Genomic DNA, 16663 nt, shown 5'->3' with positions numbered 1-16663 from the left:
GCCAGTGGTCGTCAACGATACGAAGCTTGAAAAAGGAACATATGTATATATATGGGCTATGTTCTTCTCCTTTTATGGGAGCCGAATTTTTTTTTGCAACTCACACAAATTTTTAATAGATCCCACCATATATTAATTAAAAAAATAAAATAAAAATTATAAAAAAAAACAATTTGTCATAGGCAGGAGAATAGCCTTTTGCGGTACAGAAGCTATTTTTTCATATATATATATATATATATAGGGAAAACTTTTTCTCATATTTCATGAGAATTTAACTCTCATGTTAGTAACCTTTCGATTTATATGTAATTTTTTATTTTTTTATTAATAAATATAGAGCCCACAACTAGTTGAGTCACAACATAAGAATTGAATTCTCATGAACATGAGAAATCAAATCATATATATATATATATATATATATAGGAAAAATGAATTCTTACGTTGTATAAATATGCTCATCTTCTGTCACTCTCAGCTTGTAAAATGTGCCCAACTTTTTTTATTTTCTTTTTTTTTTTTTGAAAAATCTGATGAGACCCAATTGTTTCTATTTGCAGAAAGTGCTAGTCACCGGCAGCATAAGAAATACAACGCCCATATATATATATATGTTACAAAAATCGAAACGAGGGAGTTTCAGGCTCAACAATCTATTTCTTCAAATCATCCAAGTATACAAAATCACAAGTATTTTGATTACTCTGAGAAGACCGGTTAGAAATAGAAACAAAGGGAAGATCCAACGTCTTGAACATACCTTTTTCTCTCTCGAAAACAAAATGGTACAAATGAAATCACTTGATTTATTCTTTTTATTGTATCTCGTCTGCGATTTGGGATATATATTGATTGCGGCCGTATAGCCTATTTCCTTTTATTTTATCTGCTTTTTTATTTTAATTTTTTGCTTGTTTTGTTTTGATTTAATCATTCTGGAATTACAGGCGGGGGATGAAGATCCAAGTTACACAGTAGATGATGCTCTTATGGCTTTGGGTTTTGGAAATTTCCAAATTCTCGTTCTTGCTTATGCTGGCGTTGGTTGGGTTTCAGAAGCAATGGAAATGATGCTACTCTCTTTTGTAGGCCCTGCAGTTCAATCTGCATGGAGTCTTTCCCCTCGTGAGGAGAGCTTGATAACCAGTGCGGTTTTTGCTGGCATGCTAATTGGGGCATACTCATGGGGCATTGTTTCAGATAAACATGGAAGGAGGTAGGTTTCTCTTTCTCCACTAGTTTACTATCTTTTGCATTTGTTAGGTGCTCTCGCATATTTGAAATATTGCAAAAGAAATAGGGTGGATGCTGTTGTCTTCCTATCAAATCTAGGATTAGCTATGCCTTGTTTAAAATCTTCTAATGGATTTATATGTCGATATGCTTACTTCAGAATATGTTAAAGTTGTCCTCAGCTTGTTATACGATGGATGGTGCTGGGCTATGCTGAGTTATGTTTTAGTAAAAAAGAGAGAGAGAGAGAGAGAGAGAGAGAGAGAGAGAGAGAGAGAGAAAGATCACATTAAAATTCTCAAAAGCAGCTGCTCATTAACTATAAGAATGTGTAGATCTCATTTTATGATAAGCCTTCTTGTGTTTCATTTATATTTGTTCATGAGTGGTTGAATGGGGATGTCCAGCCCAATGGGTGGAGGCTGGTGCTTCAATCTACAGAGGGGTTCTTGGTATAGAGAAGGACCAGAGTCCGTATGCCAACAGTTTGATATCACGGGTGTGTATGTGGACACCTTCAGAGTGAGGGGGAATAGGAGAGTTCTGTGCTTGAAGTGCTCTGGTGATTAAGTTGAAGTGGTGAATGTGTGTGCTCTGGAGTGTAGACATCTTGATATACATAGCATTGTGGCAGTTAGGGGAGATAGCGAGACCAGAAAGAGTGGTTCTGCAGGTGCTTGTGGGTGACCATGTACAGTGGAAGATGATCATAGGAGAGAGAAAGCTGGGTGAAGAAACTAAGTCACTGCCTGTGATGGCAAGCAGGAACACAATGCAGATTGGTCCCTGGGGTAGACCACGTCCAACGTGGAAGGCATCTCAGGGGCAAAGCAGCCCAGAACAATATTATAATTTAATTTGTTTCATATAAGTAGCAACTTTTTTTTTTCTTTTTCATTTTTTGATATGCCGTTGTAAAAGAGAACTACAACCAGGGGGCAAAAGATATCCTCCAAGTCAAATAAACTTAAATAAAACAAAGAGCCAATTAAGTTACCTATCATTGTATTTCTGTCCAACCAATCATGGTTTCTACTTTAGTTTTTTGTGCCTCCTATTATTTCAATGATAAAAATTATGCTTGTTTTACTTACAAAAAAAAAAAAATATATGCTTGTTTCAATTCCAATGCTTTATTTCCAAGTACACTTATCTTAGTGCGTTCATTTAATATTATCTGCATGTTTTTCCTTTGGCTTACTTCAATAATTCAGGAAAGGATTCCTTATCACAGCAACAGTTACTGCTACGGCTGGTTTTCTGAGTGCATTTGCTCCTAACTATATATTATTAATTGTCCTTCGTTCTTTGGTTGGTATTGGTTTGGGAGGTGGCCCTGTATTATCATCTTGGTTTCTAGAGTTTGTTCCAGCCCCCAATAGAGGTACCTGGATGGTTGTCTTTTCAGCATTTTGGACTCTTGGTACAATTTTTGAGGCATCACTTGCGTGGGTAAATATTCTTTATTTCCTTGTATGTTTTCATTAATTACAATTATAATCATGTTCTAAAAACATTGATGACTTACTATATATATATATCAGCATTTCCCCCTTTTGTTTCCAAAGATTTTAGAAGGTGATGAACCTATAATTTCCGCCCCCCCAAAATAGGGGAAAAGGTAGTCAACTATGCTTATGTTTGTTTCGTAGCTTTGCAGTTGACCATGAATCTGGATCATCTGCTTCACCCTCAGAAATCAGAATGGTCCATGCTTTTAGATACATACGTCAAATTCTTTTAATTTCTATTAAATGATTCAGATCTCAACCATTTTGCAATTAAGCTCATGGTAATAACTTAGTTTATTTGTTATGTGAGCTGCAAAATTTCCAATTTGCTTCTGGCCTATTTTTTAAAAATTTGAAGTTACCCAGGATTCAAAAACCAAGTAACCAACTAATTACCGAGGAGTTAAGTAATGCACAGGGGGTTACAAATTGCAAATTTTCTTTCTATAACGTAGATACAACCCCCAAAGATTTGTGTACTTTCATCTTTTAGCCTAGGAAAGTGCTACTCTTATTCTTAAGGACTGTATCTTGTATAAAACTTGCAAATGTTCTGTCAAATTTTCTAAGTTGGATATTATTGTGGTAGTTTCTATTCCTGTTGCAAGACTGACAAATCATAGAGCAGATGGGCTAACCCAATGCAATGTTCGTTGCAGATTGTGATGCCAAAACTGGGTTGGAGATGGCTTCTTGCACTATCTTCCGTTCCTACGTCTTTCCTTCTTCTGTTCTACAAAGTGACACCTGAGTCACCAAGATACCTATGCTTGAAAGGTAGAACAACTGATGCAATTAATGTTTTGGAGAAAATAGCAAGAGTAAATGGAAGAAAACTTCCTTCTGGTGTCCTTGTTTCTGACCATCAAATTGAGCTACACGAAATTGATAACCCTTCAGAGGACATGGTTTTACTCTCACCAAGAAAAAATGAAGTTGAGACTCCTCAAGGAAAGGTTTCCAATTCACGTGCTATCTCATCAGTTTTAGTGCTTCTCTCACCAAAATTGGCAAGGTCAACCCTTCTATTATGGGTAGTATTCTTTGGTAATGCTTTTTCATATTATGGCCTTGTTTTGTTGACGTCCGAGTTGAACGGACATAGTAAATGCATGCCACATAAATTGCAGACAGAGAAGTCCCAAGACATTAGATACAAAGGTGTTTTTATTGCTAGTTTTGCAGGTATGTTTCTACTGATTTCGGAGTTTTCTTACTCTACCAATGCAGGAAAATGCATGACTGATACATAACTCAATTTTGTGCATAGAGCTGCCTGGGCTCCTCTTGTCAGCTGCGCTCGTAGATAAAATCGGTCGTAAGCTCTCAATGTCAACCATGTTCTTCATGTGTTGTATTTTCCTTCTCCCATTAATATTCTATCTGCCTGAGGGCCTAACAACGAGCCTTTTATTTGGAGCTCGCATATGCATCACAACAACCTTCACAATTGTGTATATATATGCACCAGAGGTAATGCATCTATTGCAAAATAATTTTATTTTTGAATGATCTTGTTGAAGTGTATTTGGGAGAAATTATGTACATTTGATACTAACTTATTACACCTATCTATATTGTTAATTACCAGTACAAGTCAGGAACAGTGACCAATGTACCACACATTGGCCACTTTTTAACCAACGTTACCACGCGAACAATAATATTTACCAAAATGTCATGCGTCCAAGTTCGCTACAACATGTAGCGAACTTAGTTTGCTGATGTGGCGTGTTCCTGGTGGCCACCTAGTTCGCTACAGGGTGTAGCGAACTAGGTGGCAATTAATGTCACCTGCTGTGTCCATCTGCCATGACATGTGGCAGTCCCAGAGAAGTTCGTTGGATGGGCCAGTGAACTAGGTGCAAAGAGGATGCCAACTGTTAGCATCTCCCCTAGTTCGCTGCATGGGCCAGCAAACTAGATGCAAAAAGTTGCCATCTGTCAGCATCTCACCAAGTTCGCTGTATGGGCCAGCGAACTAGGTGCAGAGGGACACATGTGGCAGCCCCCTACAAGTTCGTTGGGGGTACAACGAACTGCCATGTGTCAACGTCTATAAAAACCTAACCCCAGCAACCATTTCATATGTGTTCTCCGTCGTTTTTTTTAACAACCTCTGGTATCTCCTTCTTTCTTCTATTTATTGTATTTGCTATTTGACAGAATAACAATGATTTAATCGTTATTGTATATTATAATTGGAGGAGATATTTTGGAGCGAATGGTAAAGTTTTTGAAGGAGATACGAAAATGTTCTGCATGGGCGCCCGATGCAATTATAATGACCTGAAGAAAATAATATACAAGAATTTGAGATTATAACAGGGTCAATCCCTCTGTCGATTGATTGCTAGATGCGCCTCGGGTAACCCAGTGCAGTGGGTTGCTGTGGATGTTGTCGAGAATGAAGATGTAGCGTTAGTAGTAAACGCATTTCGAGGGCAATGAGAGTCCTCAGCCATTGAATTGTATGCGGAAGTAAACTATGGTGGACAATCAAGCACTAAACATTCCCTCCCTTCCAGTCACTCGATCGACATTAACAGGGAGCCGCTGGTCAATCTGGAAGATATGTATGAGTCACCCATACCACCATTACCCCAATGTCTTTAGAAATAATTCCTGCACACGACATAGGTGATCAAGCTAGGCGTACGGACAGTTCCGAGGAAAAGGTGGACGAAGGTCTTGTTCCTGACAGTGACTTATCGGATACAGACGTCGATGGTGATTTCGATTGTTGTCCGTCTAGCGCATTGTGTCATCCGATTCCTTCACTGGTCATTGTCGGAATGCATGACACACCTATGGCAGGTTAGTTACTTTAATGGGCTAAATTTTTTTTTAATATAGTTATTAATGACAATCCATAAATTGTTACGCATGTGTGATTATATAGGAGACGATGGTGTACCGTTTTGGTCTCAGATAAGCCATTACATGAATATTAACTAGGCATACCCAGATTAGGAGTGTGATGAAATGGATGGAGCGCAAATATCAAACTAGCATATGAGTCAAGAGCTCTATAATGACTAGGTGTTTGAGAGCAAGTAGGATGTACAGATGGTAATAAAACAATATTTTATGGCAAACCATCGCACAACTGTTGTAGATTAATGGTTTGTCAAAATCACAATGACGGTTGTCCATGGAGGATAAGGGCGTACCTTAAAAATGGCGGCACTGAATGGTTTATAGGCGTATGGAACAACGAACACACATGTGTTAGTCAAAGTCTTTCTTAAGATCACAAACAGCTAGACTCAAATTTCATTTGTTCATTGATCGTAGGTAAGTCAAATAGCCTTTGCTTTTATAATTATTTTCGGAATTATTACTAATACATTATTGTTTGACCAAACGCAGAAATGATAAGGGAGGAGCCAAGTGTTAAAATTGCTCTAATCCAAGAAAGGATTGCATCAAATCTTGGATTTCATATATCTTACAGGAAGGCATGGAAGGCAAAGCAAAGGGAAATTGTGAAAACTTTCGGGGATACGTGTCCCTGCCAAGATGGTTGGATTACATGTTGCTTTTTTCTCCAGGGTCTGCTTATAAGCTGGATTTGAATGATAATTTTATTAATGATCGCTTGATGGATCTCATAAGGTGTTTTGGACATTCAAACAGTTTTCTGATGCTTTTAATTATTGTAAGCCGATTATCCAAATCGATGGTACTCACTCATATGGGAAATACCGGGAAACACTATTGATTGCTATAACATTTGATGGCAACAATTATGTCCTGCCGATTGCATTCGATGTTGTTTCGGAGGAGAATATTGATAATTGGTCGTGGTTTTTGGCTTTGGTTCGGATCCATGTGATTCAGAAACACAGAATCTTATTTTTTATCGGCATGTGGGTATCTTGTCTACAGTTAACAATGTGGAACTAGGATGGCAACCACCGAAGGCATAACATGTCTTTTGCCTTCGCCATCCGGGAGTAATTTCAATCACAAGTTCAAGAATGTGATGTTGAAGAAGCAATTGAAGAAGTTAGGTATGTAGATATGTCTGAACAATCGTGGCGGGGGTGCAGGCTCTTTAGGGTCTGTCAATTTACCCAACTCATCGCATACGGATAGAGCTTGGACTGCCTCCTGGTAGATCTGACACAGGGAGAACACATCCCTCGATTCATCTGATGCCATATGGATGATCGTCTCCACTCTATCATTCGGCATTTGATACATCAATAAAATATGTTAAATGTTATACAATGTTATTTAAAATTAAAACGAAAATAACATCAATACTAGATTCATACCATATGTGTATTGATCGCCGATCTTTGGGTCATCCAACGACGAGTATGCCTAAAATACTACTATATATAATCACTGTTTATCGACAGACGGCCGTCCGATGTGTCTTGTTGAACCCCCTATACCACAAGAGCGTCCCTCAAATGCCACTATGCAATATATAAACCATGAGGATCATTCCAATCCACATCACCTTTACTTGTAAAGGTAATGGTCAGCAGCTCAAAACATGGTATGAGATGACTGGGGATCGGCTGTTGCAAACCAAACTGTCAGAGAACTCTGGAATACCACAATCTGGTAGTGAATGAGTGGACATATATCTAGCCATCTGCGCTCCTCATCAGCTGTAGGTGTGTGCACAAGGAACTTATGATATGGCCTCCACCGTATTCGGCATTTGGGCATAACGTCAATGTGACGACGATATCGCTGGATGTCAGTGTATACCACTTGTCGCGCAATATACACATTAAATCTGCAAAAGAAAGAGTCGAGTATTAGCAATTTATAAAGTGAAAAAGTTATGCACACTGCAATAAAACTATATAAGAATAATTAATACAGACCCTGGCTTCGTGTATGGCCTCTGGGTCAAACACACCGAGGAGACCAAGAGAAATCGTCGGGAATCGCGTCCATGCCCATAACTGTAATAAGAGAGCACACCCTCCCATATTTGATCATCGCCGGTCTGTCACCTTGCACAACTCCTTGTACAAGGATGCAAGGACAGCCGAACCCCAACTGAAAGTACCTGTCCGCTGAAAATCATCAAGAAATAAGAAATATCGGGTCGGCACAGAGCTGGATGCGGTGTTGACAAACAACATCCCGCCCAGATGCACATGATCAACGCACGCATGTATCTCATCGGCCAACAACAGTGCCAACATGCACCGCATAATCCTAAAAAGGCTCTCGGATAAAGTGGAGGCTTAATTGGTTTTTATGGAAATCCCGCTCACGCTGAGGCTCAACTCCTAACAAATCAGTAATCATCTGGAAATAGATGGCCTCTAGCACGTCCACAGATAACCTCACCATCTGTTGGCAAACCCAACAGATGGTGTACATCCTCGAGGGTGATAGTAACCTTACCCATCGGCATGTGGAATGTACGCGTCTCCTGGCGCCGATATAAGTGCATGGTCAATATGGTTCCAAAACAGTATAATATGAGCAAAATTTTACAATCACGACACTATAATAACAAACACAACACTGGTTATACAATAATAGTATACTAACCTCATGGTTGCATAGCTGCGCAACATGATAGAACCCAACTTGCCTCAGAAACGACTGGATGTCCTCTGGTATATACTCATGATCATGTGTGGCAGCATGTCTAACATTCACCTCACGATCCTGCAGAGGATAGAGCTCTCAGTTGATATAACAATAATTAATATTAAAAATTCCTTCATATGTATATCTTTTAAGGTGTCAAGTCTTAAAATAATTATTATTAAAATAAAATATATCAAACATAATAAAAATTCCTTCATAGATTTAATTAAAAAAATATAAAATAGTACATCAACTGTCCTATATATTAATGTCTCTACAAAGGAATATAATAATAATAGTATACATGGCTTCTATCCTATGGTTTGAAAAAGATAACATGTCTTCTAACCTAAGGTTTCTACCCTATAAATAAATAATAATAAAAAAATTAATATCAAATAATGCTTAAATTATAAAATATAAAATACTAACCTTGATGTTGAGATAGAAAAACTATAAAATTTGCCTAAAGAGAGGGTTATGTATTGAGAGAGAGAGAGAATGAGCGCTGGGGGTTTTGGGGGGTTGGGTTTATATAGACTGGGTTGGGGTAGGTAGCCGTTGGACCAAGTTCGCTACCCTGTGTAGCGAACTTGTCCACGTCAGACACGTGGCTCAACAACTATTTTTTTATTACCGTTGCACCTAGTTCGCTGGAAGGGCCAGTGAACTTCTCTGGGCTTGCCACGTGTCATGGCAGATGTGCACAACAGGTGACATTAATTGTCACCTAGTTCGCCACACCCAGTAACAAACTAGGTGGTCACCAGGAACACGCCACATTAACAAAACAAGTTCACTGCCTGCTGTAGCAAACTTGGACGTGTGATATTTTGACAAACATTACTGTTCGCGTAGCATGTTGGTAAAAAAGTGACCAATATGTAATACATTGGTCAGTGAAGTCAAGTACTACTTTTTTTTTTTGGATTACATCCGGGTATCCCCACAGCCGATAGTCATGAGACTAATCCCTCACCTCGGGTCAGCGCACAAAGCGGTAAAGAGCTGGCCACAGAATGCTTTCCATTCACAAGAGTTGGTACAACTAGTACAAGTTCAATTCAACGAGACCACTAAAATAATAAGGCTCCTAAATCAATAAGAAAAATGCTATTATTTTAAGCCTCCCCGCTCGTTTCAAGTAATCACCCTTGAAAAAAGGAAAAGAAAAAGAGAGAGTAAATTACACGGACACTCCAGTTTGTCAGAATAAAAGCAAACCCTACACTTGACTATGAATTACTCTCTACCTCATTCTTTTTCTGTAATTAACTGTTGACTTAACATTGTTAAGTAAGTCCAAAAAAAACAAAAAAAACTCACCAATTATTAGTTATTAGTGAGCTTTATAGTACAAGAAAAGTTCTTCAAAATTAATATTATGAATTCTTCTATACAAAACTAATATGGTTTCTTAATGTAAAAGTGAAAGTGATATAGTTTGGCAAATGGTACAAAGAGGAGTATAATTTTTTTATTCTCTAACAAATAATTGATACACAATGTATGTTTGTTATTTGTTGGTTGTTGCTTCATTTTTAAATCTGAGAAAAGATAGATTGGGGTGGCTTGTGCATATTATTTGAAGTTCCCTTATGTTCATGTAAAAACAAAAATTTGTTAATAAAAGCATAGTACAAAGAAAATAAGTGGTTGGCCGAAATTTAAATTGGAAAAAATAGTAAAATAAGATTTAGTGGAATTAGAAATAGATTGATGTAGTAATCCAAAAAAGAAATAGATTGATGTATGGTGTGTCTTAGGATGGAGTTATGAAAAGCTATTAACATTGTGGTACGGTAGGTCCATTTCTTCCTATATTCGAGACAATCCTGTTGTTATTAGGTTTAAAACAGAACAACAATCACATGGAAAGAACAGATCTTTATTGAATATGTTCGCTCAATTGGGTTATTGACCTGATCGAGGTACTGGGTCACTGGTTCAACCAGTAGGTCACTGGTTCAACCGCATGACCCGGTAAGTATATGAAAATTTACAATTTATATTAAAAAAAATTATAAATATACTTAAATACTTGTAAAAAATAAACCAGTTTCAAATATTTTAAGGGAAAAACATCTATCATTTTAAAGGATATAAGTTTATATCCTTTTAGATCCTAACCGTTGATTTCCGTTCATCAATGGTTATAATCTATTGGGTCAAACTTAATGGGCCAAATTTATTATTAATTAATTAATAATTTTAATCTAATAAATTATAAACGTTGATGGACGAAAATCAACGGTTAGGATCTAAAAGGATATAAGTTCATATCCTTTAAAAGGATAGATGTTATTCTCATATTTTAATATGAAAATAATAAATTACACATCATTGTCCAACAAAAGATCAATCAAACATATAATATTTGTGATACTAGGATTTCAGGATCAGTAAATGACATCTCTAACTATAAATCAAATCAAAATTTCCTGCATATTGCATAATCAAGATAATATTAGTGTTGTAGGTACATAATTTATGTAAGTTAATAAGCTACAAATCATTCAAATATTTCAAAAAAAAACAAATCATTTGTGTTTGAGAGTAAAAAAAAAAGAAAACATTAATTTATGAAAATAAATTAGTTTTTTTTTTATAGACCGGCCCAGGTCACCGGTTGAACCGACCGGGTCACTGATTTTTACGAAAACCGGTCGGGTCGCACCGGGTCACACCGGTTCTGTAACATGGCCGGTCCAATATGAAAATCGAACCGGTTATATGACCGGTTCACCGATTTCCAGGTCGACCCAGCTGGATCGGTCCGGTTTTTATAACGTTGCTTTCAAGGGAACACTACCATTCACAATGAGAGTCTCATCCAATTTCAGACTAATACCTCATATACCCCCCAAAACAAACTTACCTTTCCTATTTATAGAACATATCAACCCCAAGTAACTAACTAATAACTAACTAACTCTGATTTTTATTTCTTCTGAAATACACCTTCCATCCCTTTTGATTCTCTTTATTATCATTCTTTTCCGTAACACCTTTTTAGTCATTTTTTTATATTTATTTATTTACTTATATATCTTCCACTTTGATTTACTTTTTCCTCTTATTTATTTTTCTCTCTTAGTTATTTTTATTTTCCATTTTTTATTTTCTTATTTTTATTGTTTGTTATTATTACATTATATTATTTTCTTCTTTTCCTTGGTTTATTTTATTTTATTTTATTTTATTTTATTTTATTTTATTTTGATGCATCCACCTGTTTAGGATAAAGGTAATGTTGATAATAATATTATTTCCTTTTTTTTTTGAGGTTATAATGAATTGAACACAATACCCTTCACTATACACACTCCTAACACACACACCCCACACTCCTAACACAACACCCTTCACTATACACACTTCCTTATTATTTCCTTTTCCAAATAAACTTCCACATAGCTAGTGCCTTTTTTCCGCTGTATAAAACTTGTTTATGGAATGTGGGTGTAATAAAATTTTCCTTTATGTTAACAAAAATCTGTCTGCCACATGTACCCAAAAAAAAAAAAAAATCTGTCTGCCACTAATTTAAAGTATTCTGCATCAAGCACAATATTTGTTCTCATAAAAGATAAACGGTCGATGTGGTTTGATAGGGAGGGTGTAAGGTGATGATACAAATAGTTAAAGATGGTTTGACATCTTTTTTTTGGTCTAATAGTTGTTTATACATGACTGAAAGTTAATATATGGGAGATTTATATGAACTGCAGATATACCCGACGTCAGTCAGAACAACTGGTGTGGGAATTGCAAGCTCAGTGGGCAGAATTGGTGGAATGATATGTCCTTTGGTAGCTGTGGGTTTAGTACATGATTGTCATCAAACTGCAGCTGTCCTTCTGTTTGAGATCGTAGCTCTTCTTTCAGGAATATGTGTTATGTTCTTTCCGGTTGAGACCATGGGCCAAGAACTACCAGATAGCGTGTCAAGTCTAAATCAGATCAACAACACATAAGTATAATCAGGTCTATACCGCGTGGTTTTAAATCAAGAAAACATATAGACAAATTATCGCTCGGCACTTGAGTAACGAGCAGAAGAAACTGGCCTTTCTACGTATTTCTTATTTCATTAAATTTGAACTATTTCAATTATTCCTTTGCACGCACTTTGATCCTTCTTTTAAAGTGTGCTGACGTTTATTATTGAGTAAATTGTGAGGTGAATCATTGTTATTGAAAATAAGTCTACATGACCAAATGGTGGAAAGGGAGCGGAAGTGGAAATAAAAAAGTTTTGGTTCGATCCCTATATTTGCACGTTACTTTTCAAAGGAATTTAAATATTTTCATTTTTGACTCATCCTGCATTTCAAATTAGTTTCATAGTCGATTATTGAGGAAAGTCAATTCGTTTGAAAGAGATAATTAGGGTTGATAATTCAAAATAAAAATAAAAATTCTACATGTATACGCATGTGTATTATTGAGTAACCTGTGAAATAAATGTTTACTAATGAAAAAATTGACAATTCAAACTTTTTATAAAGTATTAACCAACTCCCCTAATAGTTTTCATCAATAATTTTTATTTGTATTTTGTAAAGGACGTAGACAATACATTAAATGCGCGCTGTTAAATATCCTGCGCATGACATGGATTTTATAAATTTAAGTAATTTAAAAAAATAAATTAAAAGAATCATTGTCTTGGATAATTATTTTGTGAGATAATATTTCTCTTATAATGTGAGATAAATGATGCAATCCTAAAATGATGTAGTTTTGGAATTTAAAAAAAATAATGCAGGGTATTTTATTAAAATACATAATACAAGATAAAAGTAAAATTTTCAAAATTTTCTATATTTTTTTTCTAAATCCCAAAATGACGTCAAACAAGAGATAAGTTTATCTCTAGGAGAGACACTTTCCCCTTATTTTATTCTGTTTAGTTTTTCATTTTATAATTAATACTCTTGATTTCACTCTCGGTTTTCCTAATTTTTAATTTTTATTAGTTACAAATAAAATATATTTGGACACTTTCTAAATCTACTTAATCAATTCTATACCAGTATCTTAATTATTTATTTTCTTATTCTACATTTATCTGCTTAATTAAAAATCAATTTTTTATGAATAAAAATCGGCAGATATATATGCCTAAAAATAATTTTCCACTAGAGAGTTATCACACTCAAAACTCAAAACGTTGTTCGTTCTCGAGCTACAAACATATTCCTCTGACTTAACTAACATCAATTCAGTAATTTTTGTATCGAAGACTATTGTAGAGATTCTCCATATTGTTGCAGCATTGCTACAATGCAGTTGCATGTAATTGTTGACCTTCATCCATCATCCTCACTTTAACTTCAGTATTCTTTGTTAGCTTCATCTTCTCAAGGCTTCATAACTTTTGAATAGATCAGTTTGTGTGAGATAGGAACTTCCTTTTCAGGTTGATCCACCTTATGTAAAAATAGATTTAAAATATACCATATTTTGTCCAAGAATGGAGATATAGCAGCAGTATTGCAATAGATGAAGGGAAAGGAAGAATCACATCAAGATTTATCCTGGTTCCCTCTCTAACCACTTGAGAGCTACATCCAGACGAAGGTCGTCAATTCCACTATGTTCTAGCTTCCATCCAGTGCCAGAAAAATCATTTTACAATGGAGATTTTACAAGATCTATGATCAAACCTTTGATCTCACTTAACCTATCACCTATAAGGTCTCTCCAACAGTCAATAATGAATTACAGCAGTCCAAATTGTTCAAACAACAAAAGAGCAATCTCTCATTGTTCAACATAAAAAGAAAGATCTGAAAAAGATCAAGAGATGAGAGAGATATTGAGCTTTTCCTCAAGGATGTCAAAATATAACCAAATTGGTGTTAATTCTTTCAAGTTCTAAGTTCTGATGTGTTTGTGTGTTAATTCTTATTTGTGAACCCTCATTGGTCGTTTATATAGGTGTATGAATGATTAGATAGTCATTACACCTCCAATTTTTAATTAGGGCTCCATGTTTGCAAGCAAGTTGAGCTAGTTGGTGTTTTGAAATCATCAACACTTCACATCTTGGTCTTGGTGACCTATGATACAACATAATACAAATTGAAACACTATAAGTATATGATTTATGAAAAGATGAGCTCAAATGATCAAATATGTGTTATACAAGTGTATAATCAATGAAATCTTTTAAGAAAGGCTCAAGGAATAAATCAATAGTGTCCTAGATTGGTTGGAGGCGCAATCAATGAGTATATATAAGTTTCCAATAAAAATAATTATGTTTAGTCTTTAGGAAGCTTACTAGCTAGTAAGGATCTTAATCCTTACTTTTGAGAACAAATGATTTGAATCATTTTGTGAGAGATTTGATTCCTTCGTGGGGAATTCGAATACTCCATTGAGAACAAGTGAAAAATGACCAGAAATAGATTTTTTTCACTATCTTTAAAACATGTTGAAATCATTTTTCAAACTTCTTTGACTCTCATACAAGAATTTCACAAATCAAAATGAAATCAATTCAAAAAATCTTTTCATGCGCATTATTGACTCTTTTAAAAAGAATTATCACATTTAGCATATGTAGGTTATTTCCTTTGTTAGAAAAGCATGCCAATATGTTTCGTATAAGAGTATGCAATTTTGAAAGATTATGCAATGTTAAGCTCATGCACAACAATATCATATACACCCTTACTTATAAATCTAATTCATAATTATATACTTATTTAAGTGTTTTGGACTTAGCTTCTTACATTGATTCTCAAATCTTGATCTTCACTTGAACTTGATGATTGAATTGTTGATTTTGCAATACTTTGATGCTTTGTTAGATTTGGTCATATTTTACCATGACTTGTGAAATTAAACTTTTCCTTTAAGTTGTCCATGGTTTTGTGTTTGATCATGGTTTTGTTCCTCTTATTCTTCCTTGTTGCTCTTGATTCATTTCTAGTTTTCTTCATAGCTCATTCATACCCTTGCCACTTTAATATCTTATTACTCTTTTTGCATGGCTCCATTATGTATCTTAAATCTCCACATATGGTTAATGCATTGTGTTCTCGATCAATACTCTTTTCTTGTTATTATTATCTCTTTGTTATCATCAAGACATATCTTATATCTACATAAATGAGGATATAAACCATAATTTGAGCATGTTAGGTATATGAAATGAGATGATGCATTAAGGTTATTGTGCAAAATGCATTCTAAGTCTAATTGAAAAAATTTATAGAAAAATAACATGACATGCAATATTATTTGGAGTTGAATGTTGTTCAGCATATAAGTATAAAATGATAGCAGCAGAAATAATGATGTTAAAATCGATATAATCATACAAGGATGAATAAGATAAAAAATAAATATGTTCAAACAAAAAGTTGTAATGGTAACAGTGGAAAAAAAAGGGATAGAACATACATTGAAATTGTTTGGGCATACTCTTCGAATACCCATAGACCCCTATATTAACGGTTTGTCTTATAATAGAGTGGAGAAGAGTCATTAACATTATGAAATGGTAGATATGTTATCTCCTATATTCTACGTGGCTCTTCTAAGCCTTTCCCAATATTTATTTTTTTCCTTAATTTTTTCTTGCTTTTTACTTAAATTCATCTATAATTAACCTAAGTTTGGTTGGGGTAAATGATTTCGATATTGGTTTTTGATTTGATATTATACCTTAAAAAATATCATATAAAGTAAAATAAATAAATAAAATATGTTTCTCATGTTGTATGAGACAAAATTGTCTCATGCAATACACAAAAAAATGAATGAAACCCACTAAGGATAAGAGATAAAAAGAAAAATAAAAGTCCATCCATTTTTTGTATGTGCATGCGTCAAAATTGTCCCAGGCAACATAAGAGACATATTCTTCAGTAAATAAAACAATTATTATTAGAGTTTATTAACATGTATATAATTTTAAGGATAAACTCGATATACAAGGTTCTCCAACTTTACGAGGATAAGAATGAGGGATGATTGTACGCAATATTACTCTTATATTTTTACAAAAAAGTTGTTTTCCTGCCCATGACTAGTGTTATTAAACTCGACGGTCATCGACACAGTCGAGGTACTGGGTCATTGGTCAGACCGGTAGGTCATTGGTCGGACCGATTGACGCGAATATATATATATGTAAATATATATAGAAATATATATAAATATAAGAGGTAGGTTATACTTACAACATTTTCTTTTACAACCTCTTACAACCATATCTTAACACCGTTAATTTTCGTCAATCAACGGTTATGATTTTCGCAAATTAAACTCATCAATTAATTATTAATTCACAATAAATGATAACCATTGATTGGCGAAAATCA

General features: G+C 34.9%; 1 protein-coding gene across 2 annotated transcripts; it reads left to right on the top strand.

The window, feature by feature from the left end:
• The first annotated feature begins 648 nt into the window (after positions 1–648).
• LOC133305228 (organic cation/carnitine transporter 7) lies at positions 649–12501 on the top strand. 2 transcript variants are annotated; one of them, XM_061505386.1, is made up of 7 exons: positions 649–788; positions 951–1219; positions 2451–2688; positions 3407–3781; positions 3878–3932; positions 4018–4220; positions 12053–12501. In XM_061505386.1, exons 1-7 carry the CDS (start codon positions 786–788, stop codon positions 12296–12298), a joined length of 1389 nt encoding a protein of 462 aa, XP_061361370.1. In that variant the 5' UTR covers positions 649–785; the 3' UTR covers positions 12299–12501. The 2 variants fall into 2 exon arrangements, with proteins under 2 accessions (XP_061361370.1, XP_061361369.1); XM_061505385.1 differs by having other exon boundaries at positions 3407–3932.
• The last annotated feature ends 4162 nt before the right edge of the window (positions 12502–16663 follow it).

The sequence above is a fragment of the Gastrolobium bilobum genome, unplaced genomic scaffold (assembly GCF_033153095.1).
Source record: "Gastrolobium bilobum isolate Gb01-03AN ecotype WA unplaced genomic scaffold, APGP_CSIRO_Gbil_v1 utg41381, whole genome shotgun sequence".
NCBI classification, from domain to species: Eukaryota; Viridiplantae; Streptophyta; class Magnoliopsida; order Fabales; family Fabaceae; genus Gastrolobium; species Gastrolobium bilobum.
The sequence above is the reverse complement of the archived record's forward strand: the minus strand, read 5'-3'. Positions and strand labels throughout refer to the sequence as shown.

What these genes read in the sequence shown, in the direction of transcription:
- LOC133305228 (XM_061505385.1), top strand. An exon ending in TTTTATTGCTAGTTTTGCAG is followed by an intron (nt 3,933 to 4,017) that starts GTATGTTTCTAC and finishes TTTTGTGCATAG; the next exon opens with AGCTGCCTGGGCTCCTCTTG. An exon ending in TGTATATATATGCACCAGAG is followed by an intron (nt 4,221 to 12,052) that starts GTAATGCATCTA and finishes TATGAACTGCAG; the next exon opens with ATATACCCGACGTCAGTCAG.